Raw genomic sequence first — 21,658 nt, forward strand, 5'->3', positions numbered from 1 at the left:
AGGATTTTTTTTTCCCATCAAAGCTTTAGAGAAAGGATAGATTAATTTTACTTTTTATGCAGATAAAACACGTTTTCTGAACCTTTTCTTCATTCACATGCTTAGTGCTTTTATGATGCTTTTATGATGCTATAACTCAAATTCATGACTTTCCCCGGCTAGGATTGTAGAGACTCTCGTTCTATACATGTCTCACAAACCTTTGCTACCAGAGACAGAAGGGTGCAGCTTTCCTGCTTCTCTTCCAAGTTTATTGAGGTTTTACTCAATAACCACATTTAGTTTGTCCATAAACTGTCTCTCTTCATCTTCAGGGTAATCCAGTATTAATCATTCAAAAGATAAAATTAGCTCTCTGATCAACAGATTGGTGGACTAACTGGGGTTCATTTGTCCTTGTTCAGGTTCCCCCAAACAGAATCTGAGACAAGAATTTGGATACAAGCATGTATTTGGAGGGTATCTCCAGGAAGACTGGAAAAGTAGAACAATGAAGGAAGGAAAGCTAGTAACAGGTGTTTTACTAAGAAGCTTATTGCTGACGGTAACAGGGACTCAGTCCCACTGCGAAGACTTGAGAGACAATGGCCACACCTCAGAAGGGTCCTGTAGAGAAGAAGACAACAGGCATATATGCACCAGCTCTTGCCTTTCATTGGTTGGTGGTTGCTCCTAGGAGTGTGTGTCCCCAGCTTGACTAGCCACGATGCACAAGCAGAGCACACCCAATGACTGAAGAACCCATGCAATGTAGAGAGACACAGGGAGCAGCCAGCACATGAGAACGGGCTGTCAGGGTTCCCAGGGGACACCAAGAGGATATGAATGAGGCACGACTGTCTCTGCCTCAGTGGATTTGATATACTTCCAGACAAAGGCCTGGGGTGAGAAAAACTATAAATAATGAATTATTTATGACTTTCCCAATCACAATTGTGCACAAAATCCAGAGATGTGAACACTAACTTCATTAAGAGTAACAATTAGTACCCCATAGCAGACAAACTGGCCTGGTCGCTCTCTGGGTTTTCTCAGAGAATTGAAATAACTTCTTTGCCAATTCAGATGTAATGCTCAGTCACGTGTAGTATGTTTTCCCTTTGCCTCTCTCTTTCCCATTCTGGGGGTTGCCCACATAGAAGTCTGCTATGAAGGGAGTAGAAAGTGAGGGGCCATAATTCTGCTCTGCTGGGTTTGCATAGTCTTTCCACAGTGTAATGCATCCAGTCTTGCTCTCGGCAACAGTGAGTCATGGCACCACCCCAGATGGTGTCCTGGGTGGTCTGTGGCACAATTCACCACGCTACTAGGCTGCTCAGTGCTGACCAGTGTCACTAAGACACAACAGGTATCCCTCCCTATCCTTCCAGGTATCCACTGACAGCTCTGTGATTTCCTGGCAGCCTCGAGTAGTCTATCTCATCCTCAAGATCACTTTCCAGTCTTGCTTGGATCCCACTAAAATGGCTGCATTTCCTGCCACCCACTTGGGGGCCAGGGTCAATCAACAGGGCTGGGAAGTTTCCTACAACCACCTGTCTACATCCTTTCCACACACCCCTCTAGCTCTACATATCCCTCCCACCATTGGGAAAAGACTTCAGATTTACCTCCTCACTTGAAGAAGTTGATCTGTCTCTCCTCACTGTTACGTGACTCTTTTGTCACATATTTTCCCACTCAAGCCTCACATTAATGCTTTCACACTACTCTTTCTGCCTGAAACATTCTTTCCCCATCTTGTCTGCTGATAACTTGCCTATTCATGTACCAAGGTCTGGTTCAAATCCTGCTTCTGACGTGTGGTTTTCCACAGCAGGCAAAATTGTTTGTTCCTCACATATGCTCCCTAGTTCTCGATTCTCCTCTCACATTAGTTTAGAGCTCTCCGTGTGTCCCTCTTGCCTACAGTTCTTCAAGAGCAGGACTATGTCAGAGTTATCTGGGATGAATGGGTTTTCACATCTAATTATCCGTTTCAACCATTAAAGAGATAACAAAGTAAAGCTTTATCAAGAATTCAAGTCAACAGAATTTGAGAATTCAAGTCTCCAGTAATTTGCTTATAATATTCTACTTGCATAATAAAGAAGCAAATGTAATTAAAATAAACTTATCTCAGAGACATAATTTTTTAAATCCAGATTATGACCCACATTTGGTTTCTGTTCAATCTAGTTACACTGTTAGGAACCTCAACCTCACTAGTAGGGTACACCTATTCCTTAAAGTTGGGTGATTGTATTTTGAATCCTGGGAATGTTGAAATTAATAAGGAGGTAATAAAGAAAATCAAATTCATAGTATTAATGTTTGCTTATTAAATTTAGGAATAATGTATGTGTGTGAATGACATTAAAAAAATCTGTAATATTTAAGGTGCTTTCACATAGCAGTTTTGTAAGTTTAAGTTGAGACAACTAATAGAACACTAATTCCTTGGAATATCAAGGAGAACTTGGATTTGCCCTCAGCATATTTAAATTTATTAAAGTTATATACAGCCACTTTGGAAAACAGTGTGGAGATTCCTCAAGAAATTAAAAATAGAGCTTCCCTATGACCCTCCAATTGCACTACTGGCTATTTACCCCAAGATACAGATATAGTGAAAAGAAGGGCCATCTGTACCCCAATGTTCATAGCAGCAATGGTCACAGTCGCCAAACTGTGGAAAAAACCAAGACGCTCTTCCACAGAACAATGGATAAGGAAGATGTGGTCCATAATACACTATGGAGTATTATGCCTTCATCAGAAAGGATGAATACCAAACTGTTATATCAACATGGAGGGAACTGGAAGAGATTATGCTGAGTGAAATAAGTCAAGCAGAGGGAGTCAATTATCATATGGTTTTCCCTATTTGTGGAGCATAAGAAATAACACAGAGGACATGGGGAGATGGAGAGGAGAAGGGAGTTGGGGGAAATTGGAGGGGGAGATGAACCATGAGAGACTATGGACTCTGAAAAACAATTTGAGGGTTTGGGAGGGGTAGGGGGTGGGCGTTGGATGAGCCTGGTGGTGGGTATTATGGAGGGCATGTATTGCATGGAGGATTGGGTGTGGTACATAAACAATGAATTGTGGTACACTGAAAAGAAGTTAAAAAAGTAAATTTAAAAATTTAAAATAAAAAAAATAAATTAGAGGTAATATTTATAAAGCACATACTACCATGACTGGTTCATAATAAATAAACTATTAATAATAAATTTTAAAAAAGAGTTATATAAGCCGCCATTTTTTTACTTGGCAAGGTTTTGCTTATTAAGGCTAGAAGTTTCTCCAGTAGCCTTTTGAAGTTCTTGAAAGAACATAAAATACAAGTGTTGTTATGTTTCAAATTTTAAAAGGATTTAATTAAATGTTGCATATTTTAAAGCAGTGCAATAACTCAGTTTATAAATGACACTGTTTGTTTCAGGAGAATTGAGCCTACTCAACACATATCAGTCAAATATTAGTGAACTCATAATCACTAGCACAGTTTTCTTATTTCATACAAAAGTCATAACGACATTTGTAGATTGAGGGAAAAAAGATTTATAGATTGAACTTAACTAGGTTTTCACTTTGTAATTAAATATGCCAAATATTAATTTAAAACCCACTTAAGTAAATCATCATTGCTTTGTGCTAAGAATTCCTTAAAGGAACTAAGAAATTCTAGTGACAAAAATAAAATTTTCTGATGAACAAAACTAGGTAGGTTTCATGAGGAGTTCATCCCCAAACATCTGGAACAGCTGGGTTATAGGAGAGGCTCTGGAGTACTTCTGAGAAGTACCTAATTTTATGTTTTCAGACTCTCAACCCTGAAAATCTGGGGGAGGAGGGGCAGGGAGGAGATGGTTGTTGAAGTGTAGTTGACACACAATGTTGACACTACAACGTTACATTAGTTTCAGGTATGCAACATAGAGATTCAACATCTTTATATATTATGCTATTCTCACCACAAGTGTACTATAGCTGTCACCACACAATGCTGTTATAATACCGTTGACTATGTTCTCTATGCTGTGTCTTTCATCCCCATGACTTATTCAGGGAAGCCTGTACCTCCCACTCCCTTTCACCCATTTTTCCTTTTCCCCAACCCCCCTCCCCTCTGGCAACCACCGGATTGTTTTCTGTATTAATGGGGTTATTTCTGCTTTTTGTATATTCATTTGTTTTATTTGGGGGGTTCCACATACAAGTGATATGATATGATATTTGTGTTTCTCTTTCTGATTTACTCCACTTTGCATAATAAGTTTGGAGTTTTCTTTTAAGAGATGCCATTCAACCGCTGAAGAGTCCAGACATCCATAGGCTTTGCTGAGGGCATTCTGAAGGTAACTGCTGCCCCAAAGACTCAGGCACACCACTCCCGGAGGATGATTATAAATGAAGAAAAACAAAATCACTTCACTGCTGCTGACTTTGGGTAAGAGTCATCAATAACAGGGTTTTTTCTAACTTCAAATAGCATTGCCATTCTCGTGGCCAATGTTTCGAAAGAAAAAAAAATCTGACGCCTGACATCTGTAGCATTTGTATCTGACCTCCTGAGGTTATAGTGTTTACAAACTATTGATAAGAAACCCTTTTGATCTGAATTATTTCGACACTGAAAATTTTCTAGACTGAATTCTTAAGGGAATTTAAATACTTCTCTGTAGAGGAATCCCAGACTATCCAATCCCAGGAGGAATGGAGGTATTGTTTGATGTTTGCATTTATTTAATAGACATAAGACTTTCAGGGATCAGGAGGCAAAATAAAAATTGATTTCTTATTTTGCTAATTCAATAAAATGTCCTAAACCATAACACCTTCTGTTATTTCTCTTTGTAGTGGTCGATGGTTGTCTGAAGGAGAGCTACCATGATATGTGGAAAAGGGACTTGCTCCGGACCCAGAGATTCTAGCTTGAGCTCTCACCCCTGCTTCTGCCCCATGGCCCTGTGTCTTAGAAAAGTCACTTAACTTGTGGCAACTTTGGTTTTCACATCAGCGTCACACTCCAATACGTAAGTAAAGATCAAGTCACAGCGAATGAATAGATTTCTAGACACTGTAAAATTCTGACCATTTATTTTGTTCATTTCCTCCCTTTTCTGCCAATGTTTTTGGAACATATTATCAAGCCTCTGAACATCTCTTTCTTGCCTACTTCTATAAGCAGGCATCTGGGCCAAAAATTCCCTTCAGAGAACATCAGAAGGCCATGGTTAACTAATTTCATCTTTGCCTTTAATTCACGAATGGACAGGTTTCTTTTTACTTTCACTAACGGGGTATCTTAAGTAGAAGATATGAAGGTGCTTCTAACTCTTGGTTTTGGGGGGTGGAGTCTGTGCTTGTCCTGTTCATTGTTGTATGGAAAAGCTTAGTGAATAGGTAATACATCACAATTATTTGAATATTTATTAAGTTTATTGGTTAATCTGGTGTGTTTCATTATTCAGAGACATCAAATCATACCCAATATTTAGCTGGTGTTTAAGTGTTGCTTGATGTCTTAGTATGTTCAAGCTGCTGTAACAACATACCCTATACTGGGTAGCTTATAACCAACAGAAATTTATTTCTGATGGTTCTGGAGGCTAGAAGTCCAAGATCAAGGAACTGGAAGATTTGAGCCTACTTCTTCTTCTTCTTTTTTTTTTTTTTAAATTTCTTTTCAGCATAACAGAATTCATTGTTTATGCACCACACCCAGTGCTCCATACATTATGTGCCCTCCATAATATCCACCACCTTTCAAGGTCCATAGTCTCTCATGGTTCATCCCCACCCCCCTCCAATTTCCCTCAACTCCCTTCTCCTCTCCATCTCTCTATGTCCTCCATGTTATTTGTTATGCTCCACAAATAAGTGAAACCATATGATAATTGACTCTCTCTGCTTGACTTATTTCACTCAGCATAATCTCTTCCAGTGCCATCCATGTTGATACAAAAGTTGGGTATTCATCCTTTCTGATGGAGTTGAGCCTACTTCTTAAATGGTTATCTTTTCACTGTCACCTCACCTGGCTGAAGAGGCAAGGGAGCTCTAATCTCATTTACAAGGAGTCCCCCAACAGGAACTAATCACCTCCCAACTGCCTCACTTTCTAATACCATCACCTTGGTGATCGTAATTTCAGCCTGTAAATTTAGGGGGACACAAAGATTCAGACCATAGCAATCAATGTCCTTAAAATCAAAGCTAGAACTCAACTCAAAGAGATCGCCACACTTCTTTTGACTGGAGAAACAATGAGTCACCGTGATTACACGTATGCATAGTACCTGATGTTAAATGGTTGATATGTTGAGATGATTTTGTGCATATAACAATTCACATATGCCAACACGGCAAGTAAAGTAGAAAAGTTTCAAGGGTAAGAACATGTAGTAGGTATTTCCCGAAGGTTGATGAATGATTACTTAATGTTGGTAATTGGGATGAGGGGAAACAAAATGATGCAGATTTCAGTTTGTTTTAAGATGTTTTCTTTACATACAGTTTTTGTCCCCTTGTAAGAGGAAAATAAAGAAAAATAAAAAGAGAAGGAGGAGGAGGAGACAGAAGGGTAGGAAAAAAGGAAAAAGTGGAAATCTGAAATACAAAAGGGAAGGAGAAAGGAGAAGAAAAGAAAAGAAGGTGGAATAGAAATACCTAATGTTCAGAATTAGTTATCTCGAAATCTTTTTTCCAAAAATAATCTTGTATGGATCATTAGAGCTGAGTCAAAATAACACTGTGTCTTCAACTTGTCTTCCTAAGTAAGCTGGGGCAGTCGGGCCAGCGGTTATCAGTGTGCCTCCTACATTTTCTTTCTTTTTTTTTTTAAGATTTTATTTATTTGACAGGGAAAAACACAGAGAAAGAGGGAACACAAGCAGGGGGTGTGGGAGAGGGAGAAGCAGGCTTTCCGTTGTGCAGGGAGCCCAAGGTAGAACTCAATCCCAGGACCCCGGGATCATGACCTTAGCTGAAGGCAGATACTTAACAACTGAGCCACCCAGGCACCCCTCTGACATTTTGTCTAAGTCTAGAAGGAAATATCCAACACAGATTTAGCCTCTGACTCCCAGCATAACAACCATGGAAGAGAGAGACCGGTAAAAAGCTAGTTCTTCTCTGATGACAAAGTTGGAAAAATGTAATAAAAATTCTGAGTTTGAGACGCCAAGGGGTGGGCACACTTGGGATTAGCCCCATCCCATCATTTAGCCCAAGACCTTATCTTATTCCTTTCACTCTCCCTGGGGCAGAAAAGATGGCCACCCTCCTATGCAAATCATGGTTAGAAAAGGCTTTATCATCACCTGCGCCATAAGCCACATCTTTCTGGAGGGAAAACAAACCCTATCCAGGAGAGCTGAGAACCAAGAAATGAGGCTCTGACTACAGGGGCCATCTCTATTTTTCTGTTCTTGTTTTTTGCTGATGTGTGTGTCTCTGTTTTTGTCCATTGGCCCAATATATGGCTGGGGTTTTTATTCCCCTGTGCCTGATGTTAAAAAGTCTCATTCAGGGGAACCGTAACGGTGGGCTTGGGAGGACAGAACAGGCTGTAAATGACTGACACTGTCCAAAAAGCACAATGCCATCTGCTGGTGATAGAACGCAGATGCCTAATGCACTGAGAGAGTAAGAGTTAATGAGTAAACCACAGGTGTTCAGGACTGGGACATGGCAGTCGCCACCTGCCTCACAACACCTGTGTCAGGAACAAACCCAAGCCACACATATCTTTCCTTGCTATCCCACTGGACGTTAGCCCACCAGAAATGTTTTTTCCCTTCTTAGCTGAAGAAACAGAGGCAAAAGGAGAGTAAATGGCGCTCCCAAAGTCACGTGATAATGCAAACTTCACAAGAAACTGAACTTTCTATCTCCCAGATTTGTGCGCTCCTGGAATCCTTGATGGGTTAATACCTCTCATTATATCCCTGGTTTTAACATCGGGTGGGTTCTGAATAGTATTACTTTTTTTTTTTTTTTGGCCATTTTTGGATTATGGTAAAATCCACATGACACAAAATTTCCCATTTTAACCACTTTTAAGTGTACAGTTCAGTGGCGTGAAGTATGGTCACATAGTTGTGCAGCCATCACAGTCACCCACGGAACCAGCTGAAACTCTGTGCCCTTGAAGCAGTAACTTCTCCTTCTCCTCTTCCTCTGGGCAGTCCTGGCAGCCACTGTGAAGTGTTTTTTTCACAGGGGGAAAAAAAAAATAAAGAGCAATTTACAGCCAGTAGTTGTAATTAGATACAGAAGGGAGAGGGTGGGGGTAGACGTAAATTCAGAACTGACTACACGTAGGAGACCTTGACTGTGCTGTGTGTGTGTGTGTGTGTGTGTGTGTGTGTGTGTGTGTGTGTGTGTCTTTAAAAGATGCTCCACCTCCCAGCCCGCCTCCTTGCAATTTGCCACTGGGGTTTTGCAGTCTCCTGATTTCCTCTTGCCCCCCAAGGAGCCAGCATGGGCAATCTCCTTTGTAGTTTCAGGAGCGGGTCTGTTGCCCTGAAGGTTGCATTCTGAGCTGAGGAGTATAAAGGTAACCACTTGTTTTTCCTTTCAAAGATCTGCCCCAAAGATAGGCTGCGGCTCTCCTGGAAAGCCTGATCGGTAGGATTCCTTCAGGGGCTCAGCCCAAAGTGCTTCCTCCCATCCCCTCTCCAACTTCCAAACCAAAGCTTGCCAAGAACCTCTGGAAGGAAACCTGCTGGATTCTAGCATTTTGCACAAATGGCTAATCCTGGAGGTGGTGCTATTTGCAATGGGAATCTGCACAATCACGGGAAACAGAGCGACGGCTCAGCCAGTGGAAACTGCGCGAAGAATGGGATAGTAAAAGAAGCCCAGGTAAGAGACGAGAACTCCCTGTAGTCTGAATGACTTGGACCTCTCTTCCTGCTTCTCTCTGAAGCTGTTTGGAGCTGCCATTCTGAAAGTCCTTACTCTGAAGTGTTTTATGTGTTTTGACATTTCAGCTAATTTCAAATGCTTGGCTACGAAAAACTTGAGCTGTGGATGAAGGGGGAGCATGTCTCTGTACACAGACCCGAGAGCCTTAAACTCCCCCCAATACGAACATACCTACTCGACTTCTAATTTGTTGTGAGCATTTTGGGGGGCAAAGTGCTGACTGTTCAGACTGGTCCCCTGCATTTCCGTGCATCAAACGATCACAGCAGGCTACCCTCCTCGGGCTTGGGAAGGAAAAGAGCAGGGATAGTAAATGTGCTGAGGTGGTGTGGTGTGGGTGGCATTTTTCCCCAGTGCAGGAGAAATGCCTCTCTGGCTGAAAGGCGAATTCTTTGCCCTGTTTAGTGGAGTATTGTCATAGCTTACAGCTTGATTTGGGGCCAGAGCCCTTCTTTGAAAGGACATCACAGGCATTCCTTTCTGAGACACTTCAGAAAGGGTGGCTTATTGTTCACGCTGCACACAGGAACTAAACAGGCTTTTCATTGTTTTCCCATTTGATACTTTTTTGTCTTTCTTGGCTCTTGGCGCTGACAGAATGTTGGATGGTGATGTGCCGGGGAGGAGGAGAAACTTCAGAAATGTTGTCAGTGTATTCAAAGAGGGAGCCTGGGTGTACGAGGCACCTGTGAAAAGGCAGTGCCCTCCTTCTCATGTAATGCCCTCTGCTAAAGCAGCACAGGTGAGCTCACCTGCTTCAGGAGCAAATTAGCATAGCCAAACAGGTGGCTTCACTCTTGGGAAATGCACAGCTGGGCAGGGAACTTGTGCAGTCCTGTATTACACATCCGTCTCCGAGGAGCCAGCACCCACCCAGGAAGAAGGTCAGATTGATCTAAGATCACAGGACAGGCATTGCTGGCTGGAGCCTAGCCCAGCACTCAGTGAATTGAATTTGTGCTTCCAATTCAAAAAGGTGGGTGGGGAGGGGCACTCTGGAGCTTGGGGCGGGGGGCTCCCAAAATGTGTTCCCCTCTTTTCTTTTCTTTTTTTTTAAATGTGTTCCCCTCTTAACAATAGGCATTACCCTAGGCTTCGACGTGTCCACTGACCCAGAAGAGTATCTGAAACCTATCACAATGTGAAGAGAAAACATTCAACCCCTAACTTCCCCAGAGGGCAATCCTAATAATATCCACCCTCCGTCTGTCAGTGTTGATTCAGAGGGCTAACCACCCAAGATGCTCCTATCCCTTGACATGCTGGAAACACCGGCCACACACTCGCTCACCCTCTCATCCAGTCTGACCCTGAGGCCTCTCGCTTGGGCAGAAAGGCCTTCAAAGCTGTTCCTCTGTCTCTTTAGTTTATCTTGGTTTTGTAACCACCTTCTTGTGTCTGAGGCTTGAAACTTAGCTCAATGGTTACAACCACTCCTAAGTAAAGATGAAACACAAGATCCTCGAGATTCATTACTAAGTACTCCTGTAAGATAGAAAATACCCTTGGACATCAAAGCCTGTCTCAGAGCAGAACGAAACAGGAGGACTGCTATTGCCTCTTCCAGAGCTCCCTCTGAAGGGCCATCCAGAACCTGTTGTTTCAGATATATTTAGGTGTACCTAAGTTGGAATTGGCTTCCACTGAAAGCCTCAGTTATGACTTGAAAAATATTTTCCAGAAAGAATAAACCCGGCTGAGATCTTGGTGCAGGAAGACAGACAAGGGCCTGTTTTCCCCCTTGAGGAGGAGGTAGTCATCTTGACTACATGGTCTTTGTCACTAGTTTTAGTACATTTTGCTTTAGAGAACTTTGACCAACAGATCTTAACCTAAACCCTTGACAGTTGACAAGAGCAATTCATAAAGGCTTACAGATCTCCTGGACCCGTGGTCTTCCCAATACGTTCTGCCAGGCTTAAGGTTGTAGGAAGTAGAATCCAAGATTCTACCAGCTTCTCCCAAGATCCCCTCATGCTTTCTCTTCCTGCTTCTTTGCAATCATATAGCAATACCTCTGTTTCTTTTATGTGTTACAGGACCCTGTGGGACTCTGAACAAAGGGTTGTTTGGCACAAAAAAGAGTATGCAAATCATTGTTAATCACTCTCTCCTTAGAACCTTCCTTCTCTTTGTCCCAGTGTAGCCTGGTTTCAACACTCTTGTGGGAGAGCCCAGCTCACTACCCCGATATCAAGTTGAGCAAGGGAACAGACTCCTTCTCTCTGGAAAACTTCTAGTTCCTTTCTGGAATTTTTTGGAGCTTGACCCTGTTGTGTGTTGTTTTCTCTTTAAACCCCACATGACCTGAGGATGCACTGATTCTTGGTTTTCATCACTGATTAAGTCCCTTTATTTCTTCACTTATACTATGTCATCCACTCCAACTTCTTAAAGATAGAGCCTCAGTGAGTAACAGAACACTCTTGTCCTAAAGGATTTATTCTCTCTGCTCATGAGCGTATCCATATAAATGATGGAAGGGCCCTTAATATCTTTTTTTTTTAAGATTTTTTTTATTTATTTGACAGATAGAGATCACAGTAGGCAGAAAGGCGGGCAGAGAGAGAGAGGAGGAAGCAGGCTCCCTGCTGAGCAGAGAGCCCAATGTAGGGCTCGATCCCAGGACCCTGAGACCATGACCTGAGCAGAAGACAGAGGCTTTAACCCACTGAGCCACCCAGGCGCCCCAAAGGGCCCTTAATATCTTAACTCAAACTTGTTATTTCCTATTGATTGACTTAATACCCATAAAATTAACTGGGGATTTCTATTCACATAATTGCTTTTTCAATTCCACTCATTAATCCTGACCTGGCTGTACATTCATATTAAGAAAGCTTGAAGCTGGGGAGGTAGTCCTAGTGTCTTCTTTGTTCTAAATACTGCATTGCCTCCAAGTTACCTTTTCATGGGATGGGGTCTGCATTTTCCCCTTGTTACCCTGATCCTATAGGATCAAGAAAAACTGTTTAACTTCTCCCTAATCACTCCTTCCCTAGAAAACAAAAATGTCCCAACATTAGAGTATTCTAATTCACTGAGTTTTTGACCCTGAATGTTATACTTTATAAAATGTAGTATAGACAGACCTGAGAGGTAGTTGCTCATTCTACCATTTATTTGTTCACGCACCGATATTTATTAAGAATCTCTTGTCCTTGGGACATATAAAGATGTACAAAATAGGACTATTTAGCTATTAGGAAAAAGCTTATATGCAAATTGAGCAATAAATGCATTAAGTTAAATGATGGTACAGGACAAGAGCTGTCAAAAAGCAACTATGATTGAAGGACAAATGAGTGGTACAGCTATTAAATACCGGAAGTTCAGAGAGAAGGAAAATAATGGCCTATATCAGTGAGATGCCACATACCAGGACTTAACTAAACACTTTACATAGCAATCACTTTACATAGCAACCCCGTGAACTGGTAGCATCATGTCCAATTTACAGATGAAAAAACATAAGCGATTAAGGAACCTGTGCAGAGTTACAAGCCCCATAGCTAGGATTTGAACCCAAATCCATATTGCTCCAAAGCCATTTCCCTCTCTACTATATTCTGAGAAGCCCCAGGTTGGGGTGGCCCATGATGGCTTTGTAGAGCAGGGAGGATTCAGACTGAATTTGGAGACATTTGAAACGGCAAAGCAAAAAAGGCATTTATTCCTGGGGGCCAAATAAAGAAAACAAGAGAGAGGAACCCCAGAGATGAATGTAAGCATTGCTAGGTGAGGGGCAGGAGAACAGAGGTCATAAATCATTCCAGAAAGGAAGGGGGGAAAAAGCAAAGGCTGTGAGGCATGACAGAGTGCAGAACATTTGAGACACTTCTCTCAATTTGGTGAAGCTTCAGCATAAGAGAAAGGGTCATGTCCAGTTGGTACTCAATAAATGTTCCCTGAAGGGGAAAGAATAGGCAGATTTTTGGAAATCCTTCCTAGTTCTGTAACCATTGAATATGAGCCCCTGTTCTCCTTACTTTTTCATATCCTTCTGAAGCCTACAATGTCCTGGTACATCCGCTTCTCTGTTACAGTATAAACTTCTGGATAGTGAGAATCATGACTTACAGTTTAATTGCACATAGTGGTAGCTACCTGACAGGCCCTTGTTACACCTCCATCCATACCAAATATTCATGTCTGTGGGGGTCGTCTAATCTGCACACTGATGGAGACAGTGGTCAATAATCTCACCAATTATAAAGAGAACTCATAAACTACAAGTTTTGGAGATTCATTGCAATTGCTCTGAATGCTCATCCACTCTTGTCTCCTGCAATCATTTTCTACTAGCTTTTGTGTTTTGGTTCTCATTTCCTTTAACATATCCTCAACGTGACAATGTTTCTCTGAGATCTCCTTAAAGAGTCTCATTTTTTCATGGGTTCATCATTCTAAAGCATTCCCATACATTAGATGCTATAGCCATTCAGATGAAAATATTCCATCTTTATTAATAGTAGCTCATCAATGTGGCAGATAAGTAAATAAATAACTATAATATTTAATGACAAGTTCTATAATAGATGTTGCAATTATTTATTACTGTATAACAACTACTCCAATACCCCCAAAATTCAATAGTTTTAAACAGTTGCTGATTATTTCTGTGGGCTATGAATTCAGGCAAGTCTTGGTAGGGATGGCTGTCTGTGCTCCATATGATGTTTAATGAGCATCCTGTATGGACCCACTGAGACCGTGGTGCTGGCTGTTGTCTGGGGAACCTTGTATCTCCTTCATGGGGATACCCTTACCATGTGGTCTCTCAGTATCAATAGAGGAGCTCGAGCTTCTTTAAATGAAGGCTAGCTTCTAAGAGAGTGAAAATGGAAACCACACTCCTCTTAAGGCTTAGGCTCACGTCTACCTCATTCTTTTGTCAAAGCTAGTCACAAGATGCAAGGGGAAGAGAAATGGGCTCTGCTTCTTAATGAAGCAAGCTTGCAAAGTCACATTACAAAATACTGTGAGGGATCAGAGGAACTATTGTGACCATCTTTGGAAACAGTCCATCACAGCAGAGATCTATGAACCATGTTTGGAAATACATAGAAGGAAGGGGGCAACTGACCCAGGATAGGAAGGTAAAGAAGTCACTTGTGGTCTGACTTTTAAAGGCAGAGTAACCAGGCATAGGTCATGGAAAGGCATCTTAAACAGGAAACACTCTTAGAAAGATACAAAACATCAAGACATGATGTGTTTGGTCATTGGATGTTGAGCAAATGGGACTAAGTTTTGGATGTTTAATGGAGATAAGCAGGTAATAAGCCTGTAAAAGTAGATGGGATAAGCTCATAAAATACCTTTTCCTTAGTTTACATTCCCCCAAGAAACAGACTCAGACATAAGGATTTGAGACAAACTTATTTGGGAGGTGAACCCAAGTATTAAGGGAATGGAGAAGTGAGACACAGAAGAAAAGAAAGTCAATACATTCATGAACAGGTTACCGCTGTTGACAACTAGGGCTCAGGTTTTCTTTTATTTAGTGGGGGCAGGGGCAGGCAACTCGATTATAGTGTAGAATGTGCCTCAAAGTTATTCTGACTAAGTCACAAGAAAAAGAGGTATATGTAACTAACATCTGTCCTTCATCAGTTGAGGGAGTCTCTCAGGAACATTAACAATAGCCTGACTACATAGGACCAGAGATATAAGTGAGATATAAGTGCTTATAGTAAGAAATCATTAGAATGCCAGGAGATTTGGATAGCAACAAAAGTGATTAACCATGTATATTTGTAATGAGGGAGTTTTGAGAAGAGAATTGACATGATCAAATGTGGTTTTCTCAGGCTGTGTGGGTTTTATCTCTGGTGACTTTTAGAACATGGCATTGTGGATTATCTTTGGCCTACTGGACTAGTCATTATGGAAGACTAGATTATGCTATTAAGTAACATAAACAGAACCTCCTACTACTGTAGCTGGCAATGGAGAAAACAAAAGCAGTATGTCAGAGTTAAATATCATTAACATGATTTTATCCTTTTGCATTCAAAGAAATTGAAAAAGTAGAAATTGTAAAGAAAAATGTGGTGGACTTTATCTACATAAAAATCTAAAACTCTGTATGGAAAAAAACATAAAGAACAATGAACAAAAATCAATTGGAAAAAGTAATTGAAATAAAAGCTCCATTTACGCTAGCATCAGAAACATGTTTTACTTGGGAATGAATGTAAGAAGTGAAAAATCAATTTGAAGAGAAAATCAGTTTTGAAGAGCAGCATTTAAATGCTGCTGAGGGACATAAAAGCAAACTGGAATAAGTGTAAAGGCATACAGTCTTCATGGATAGGAAGACTCAAGATAAAATCTATGTTAATTCTGCCTAAATTAATCCATAAATTTCATGTGAGCCCAATAAAGGAAATAACATCATTTTTTTGAGCCAGATGGAATGACTTTTAAAAATAATGTGGAAAAATTAACAAACAAGGATAAACAGCAAGTTTATGAAAAAGAATTATATTGAGAGGGAACCAGCACTATCAACTAATAAACCATGTTATGCAGTGTAAGAATTAGAGTAGTTTTATAGTAGCACATGGAACACACAGATAAATATTGTATTAATTGTTAAAATTAATCCATAATAGTGCTAAAATATAAATTTTTAATAATAGTTGCATGTAGAAACTATAATAGGGAGCCATAAAAAAAAAACATTGAAAATTTGATGACAAAAAAATCAAAAATTTCTTGGGGCACCTGGGTGGCTCAGTGGGTTGAAACTTCTACCTTCAGCTCAGGTCATGATACCGGGGTCCTGGGATCGAGCCCCATGTAGGGCTCTCCACTCGGCGGGGGTCCTGCTTCCTCCTCTTTCTCTGCTTGTCTTTCTGCCTACTTGTGATCTCTGTATGTCAAATAAATAAATAAAATCTTTAAAAAAATCAAATATTTCTTTCTGCATGGTAAGAAAGCAAAAATAACACCATAAAATAATCAGAAGGTAAATTACAGACTAGGAAAAATGTTTGCAATTCATATCATGAAATGTTTTATATATATATATAAGCTTTTAGAAACCAATACAAAAAAATGTACAAACCCAAAGAAAAAAATATAGGGAAAGATATGAAGAAAGTCCAAGTGGAAATACAAAAGGTAAGAAATGGGAAAAGATCAGGGAAGTGAGAACAGGGAAGGAAAGAAATATACTAGAATCAGTTTTCCATGAGAAGGGAAAGAAAAGATTGTATTTCATGTTGTGTCTGTATGATATAAAAGCAAGTTGAGGGGTGCCTGGGTGGCTCAGTGGGTTAAGCCTCTGCCTTCGGCTCAGGTCATGGTCTCAAGATCCTGGGATTGAGCCCTGTGTCTGGCTCTCCGCTCGATGGGGAGCCTGCTTTCCCCCCTCTCTCTCTGCCTGCTGCTCTGCCTACTTGTGATCTCTATCTCTGTCAAATAAACAAATAAAATCTTTGAAAAAAAAAGCAAGTTGAAACTTAATTGGTATAATCTAATTATTTTGATCACTTCAATTATAATAATAAGGTCAATAAATAACATTATTGGTAATTGCTCCCTACCAAGTCCTTTTATAAAATTTGCCTCATTTAATTATCATAACAATACTGCCAGATGGATATTATGAGCCATGTTTGTATAGATGAGGAAATTGAGGCTCTGATAACATAAATAAGTTCCCAAAGTCACACAGCTAGAAGAAAACTGGGACATAAACTCTACATCTTACCCCTTAGCCAATTTCTTTTTACTCCAACAATTAAAACTAAGCTTAGAAACCTTTACTTTAAGAACTGAAGTTAATTTCAGTTGCCTCAGTTATCAAAGAAAAGAAAGAGTCTTGTGCTTTCATTGTGACCACAAATAGTTTATGCTCCCACTCCTAATACATGTTGGCCTATAGTTAAGAACCTTGGGAGGTAATCAAGAAAATAATAACTATAATAATCTCCAACATGTATTGAGTCTTTCTAAATGCCAGGCATTCTAAGTGCTTTGAATTCATCATCTGCAACATTTCTCTGAGGTAGACACTCTTATTATCAGACCTATTTTATTTTATTTTATTTTACTTTGTTTTATTTTATGATTTTATGTATTTATTTATTTGAGAGAGAGAGAGAGAGAAAGCATACAGGGATGGGAAAGGTGGGAATGGGGGGAGCAAGGAGACTCCTCACTGAGCTTGGAGCCCAGGAGGACTCCCTCCCATGACCCTGAGATCATGACTTGAGCTGAGATCAAGTCATATGCTTAACTTACTGAGCCACCCAGGCAGCCCTATCAGACTCATCATGAAGGTCTGATAGAAGGAACAGAAAGTTTAAGTAAGTTAACCGTGGTCCTCAGCTCACAAGTATCAACTCTGGGTTTGGAAACTAGGTTTGTCTAATTCTACAACCAAGGTCCTTAGTCTACACTGCTTCTCTAACCACAAGATATTAATAGAAATAGGATTCATACCATCTTCCACAGGGAAGGGACAAACTGAACTCAGCCTTGAAGGGCAGACTTAGTGTGGGTTAAAGGTATTGTGGATTATTTTGTTTTCTTTATTGTTCTTAATGAAAATTTAGCTTAGCACCAACCTGTCACATACCAGAGCTTTCAATACGAAACATAGTCCACTCGTGGACAAACTACATCGATGCACTGGCGATCCCCCACCCCACTCTTCACTTTAAACAACTCTGAACTTAAAGAAAATAGACCCACATAACTCTAAGTCATATGGATTCAGACTGAGCCCCAGATGTAGCTCTGGAGATATTCAGTTTTTAGAAGCTTCTTTAAGGGGACATGGCCACCCTGAATAGGCAGTTAAATTAGCACAGAATTTCCCGGTTATAGTGACATCTTGGACATGTGATGTGATATATGAAGGATAGTGTGCAAATTCTTTGGGGTATTCCCATTGAGAGATGGAATCTATTCCACTCCCATTGAATCTGGTCTGGACCTAATGACTTACTTGGCCAACAGCATGAGACAGAGGGGATAATCTGGAACTTCTGATACTAAGTGACTGGAAGCCTTGTAGCTTGAATCTAGTCCTCTTAGAACACTCCCTCTTGGAACCCAGCCACCATGCTTGGAGAAACCCAAGCAGTCTCAAAGAGAATCCCAAACATGTCCTTGCTGTGTCCCTGGCTAAGATGCAGCACCAGTGTAGACTGTGTGAGTAAGTTACCTAGGAAGTAGGTCCTCCAGCCCCGGTGGCTATCTGCTTCTATTGATACTTCATGCGGTAGAGATGTGTTGTCCCCCACTGAGCCCTGCTCAAATTATAGACTCCTGAGCAAACAAATGATGTTTTAACGGTGGCAGTGGTTTGTTAAACTGCAGGAGATAAAGGAGCGGGTGGATATTCTCTTTCTTTGAAATGCCCAGAAAAATCCCTCTGCAATCTCACTTAATAACCATTTTTAGTGCTAACATTTGCATTTGAGGGAAGAGTTTGTTTGGGCCATCCATTTGCATTTAACCTGTGGCAAAGATGTCTTTCCCAAAGCTGTACACTTTTATTTTGTTTTGCTTGTGTTTTGAAATAAGGACAGGTATGCTTTAAGATGAGGGTCTGGTGGGTATATCCAAATACCAAATACGAGAAACGCAAATATCACCAGTGCAAAAACACCATCATTTGAACGCTATCAAATTTGATATGTAATTATTCAACCGGAGGAGGCTGTAATTCACTGCATTATCTATGAAGAAAGAGCTGACTCAGAAGTATGTGTGTGTTCAGGTGCAGATGTTTTTATTAATTGAAAGAATACATGTTTTTAATTAATATATTAATATCAACCAATTAAATACTAATTTTATCTATTTGTTAAAGTTTCCTAGAACAACTTTCCCTTTGGAAGTACTGCTAAAGTTAGATTGATATTAATCTAATTACTTGTGAGAAATCAACTACATTTATTTTTAAATACACTTAACTTTTTTTTTAATAGATTTATTTATTTATTTACTTCACAGAGATCACAAGTAGGCAGAGAGGCAGGCAGAGAGCCCGATGTGGGGCTTGATCCCAGGACTTTGGGATCATGACCTGAGCCGAAGGCAGAGGCTTTAACCCACTGAGCCACCCAGGCACCCCAAAATACACTTAATCATTTTATTATGTATTGTCACATTTGTCTCAGTGGACCTGAACTAATGTAGTTTTTCTGGAATTCTGAAGTATACCAACCCATAAATTCATGTGAGAAGGAGCTGTTGCCACCAAATTAGAAACAAATTAAATTAGACTAACCATTAAAAAAAAAAAAAACACAACACAACAACACTGTAAGCATAGCTCTGAGAAGTATTCAAAATTGTTCTCCACAATCTACCTTATTCATCATACTGCCAATCTGAAGATTGCAGCCTCAAGAGTTTTACCATATTGGGTGACAGACCTTATGATTTTCAAAAGAAGCTGGAAATCCAAATCGGGTAGGAAGAGGTGCCAGAGAGAAAACTATCCTGATTTTTAAGTATTGGCATATAATCTTTAAAAATCCAAATAGTGTGGATTTCAAGGATACATTGCTGCCAGCCACAAATCTATAACCTCTGAGCTATTATAAGCATATAGGATGGGGAAACTAAAAGGTCATTAATTGAAATATTTTATATGAAAATTGTTAGGGAATTTGGGTCTTCTTAACTTTGACTTTATATTTTAGAAAGCAATAGATGAGTCTCACATCTTCATTTTCTTGAGTTTTTATATTAACATTTGATCCTAAGATGTATAAGTCTGAGGAAAAAGTATGACCAACTACACATACTTGATTTCCCTGACCAAATATTAGGTCCCATTTGTTGAAATGTCCTAGAACTGACAATATTTTATTGGTCAAATCTCATCTTCAAGCTTCATAGGAAGTGACATACAAACCTTGCATAGATAATGCAATCATAAGGCCTGGTCACTGTTACTGTTCTCTATATATGCTATAACTGGGCCTTCAAAAGTTGCCTTAAAAAAGGCTTTGGGCAAGTCATGATCATCCTCGTAACTACAAGTTATACCTGACTGTTCTTTCTCTGCCTTGTGGGGCTTAGCCTCTTAGAAGTCAAGGATCCTCTTGAGAAGGTGATAGATACTTCCTATGGAAAGATGAGTATGTCCGTGAATCACAGGGCTTTCCATGTAGAGAATTCATGCCAACCCTGATTTTCTCAGATCCCCAGGTTAAGAACCTCAGCTCTGGAGTGCCTTTACTTATTAGGCTACATCTGCTCTCACAACCCAACCAGAAAAACCAGCAAGTCAACCTCTGCGGAGAAGATAGGGTAAGGGATTCACAAGTTGATTCACCAGGAGAAAAACACACTTAACTCAAAGCCATTCAGGTGACAAGCCCTACATGTGTTATTTATTTATTTGGAAAATTTATGTTAGAATTTTGCCTTCTGAAACTCTACAATGTAGTCATATTTCTTTAACTATAAAACTACTTTTAAATCCTCCATTTAAAACCTTGGGTAAAACTGAACTCAAAGTTAAAAGGTATTTTCTTTTCTGGTGGCTTTTCACACCCCAGCAACCCTCAGGATTTCCCAGGAAATCACATAAGGAGGAATGGATAGCAGGAAGACCAATATTCAATACCACATAGAGCTGGTTTTTTGAGTCCCAGCTCTGTGCCTTACTTTGACATTCAGTCAGTCAGCATATTCATGATCCTACTTCCACAGTATATCCAGAATCTATTTCTCTCCTTCACACAGCAGCCATCCCAGTCTCAGCCACCATTGCTTCTCACCTGGATTGTTACAGGAGGTTCACCTCTTCTCTCTGTGTTCTAGGTACCTATTGCTGGCATAATCAACTATCCCAACACATAGTGGCATTAAAAAATAATCATTTTATTGTGCTCATAGATCCTGATGGTCAGGAATTCAGAAAAGACACATCAGGACAACTCCTGTTCTGTTCCATGATATCTGGGGCCTCAACTGGGATGACTCTGTTGGCTAGATCTGGGCCAGAAGGATCTGTCTCCAAAATGGCCTCCTTACTCCCATGTCTGGCAGCAAGGTTGGAATGGCTGAAAGAAAAGACAAGTAGGGTTTACCAATGTGGCCTCTCTAGCAGAAGGTCTTTAAGAGTGTTTTCTAGCAAATAGAGTAGAAATATCATGGACTTTTGTGACCTAGCCTCAGAGGTCAGCTTGACTTCTACCCTACTCTATAGCTTGAGATAGTGACAAGCAAGCCCACATGGTTCAAGGGGAAAGGGGCCTCCCCTCACCCCAATTTCCTAATGGGAAGAATATCAAAGAATTCATAGACAGATTTTAAAACCATTATATTCTGCTTTTACCTCTGCCTTCCCATCTACCATCACCAGAAAGACTGTTTTCAACAGAACAGCTAGAGGGATCTTGTTGAAATGGAATCCAGAGATGTCACTCTTCTGACCAAATCCTTCCATGGCTCCCATTTTACTCAAAAACAAAATCCTTACAATGATCTAATAAGGCCCCATGGATTTGTCCTCTTCGACCCATGTCCTGCTCTTTTTCCCAGTGCTTAATCTGTTTCAGCAACACTAGAGCAAGCAGGCGGTACACATCCTCTCATCTAGGGACATTCACACTTCCTCTCCTGTATGTACTTCCTAGATGTCCTCATACCTGCACCCTTCCTGCTCTCAAGTTGTCACTCAAATGCTACTGTCTCTGTGAGATGTAAGCTAACAACCCTATGAAAAATTGCAAACCTTCTCACCCCTTCCTTT

General features: G+C 40.3%; 1 protein-coding gene across 1 annotated transcript in view; it reads left to right on the forward strand.

The window, feature by feature from the left end:
* Window positions 1-8,406: 8,406 nt before the first annotated feature.
* SPTLC3 (serine palmitoyltransferase long chain base subunit 3) overlaps window positions 8,407-21,658 on the forward strand; it is a 136,055-nt gene continuing 122,803 nt past the window's right edge. The window contains exon 1 of the mRNA XM_032351424.1: window positions 8,407-8,859. Coding sequence (XP_032207315.1) covers window positions 8,743-8,859 — 117 coding nt within the window. The 5' untranslated portion in view covers window positions 8,407-8,742. The remainder of the gene's footprint in view (window positions 8,860-21,658) is intronic.

Source organism: Mustela erminea, chromosome 7 (genome assembly GCF_009829155.1).
Source record: "Mustela erminea isolate mMusErm1 chromosome 7, mMusErm1.Pri, whole genome shotgun sequence".
In the NCBI taxonomy this organism is placed as follows: Eukaryota; Metazoa; Chordata; class Mammalia; order Carnivora; family Mustelidae; genus Mustela; species Mustela erminea.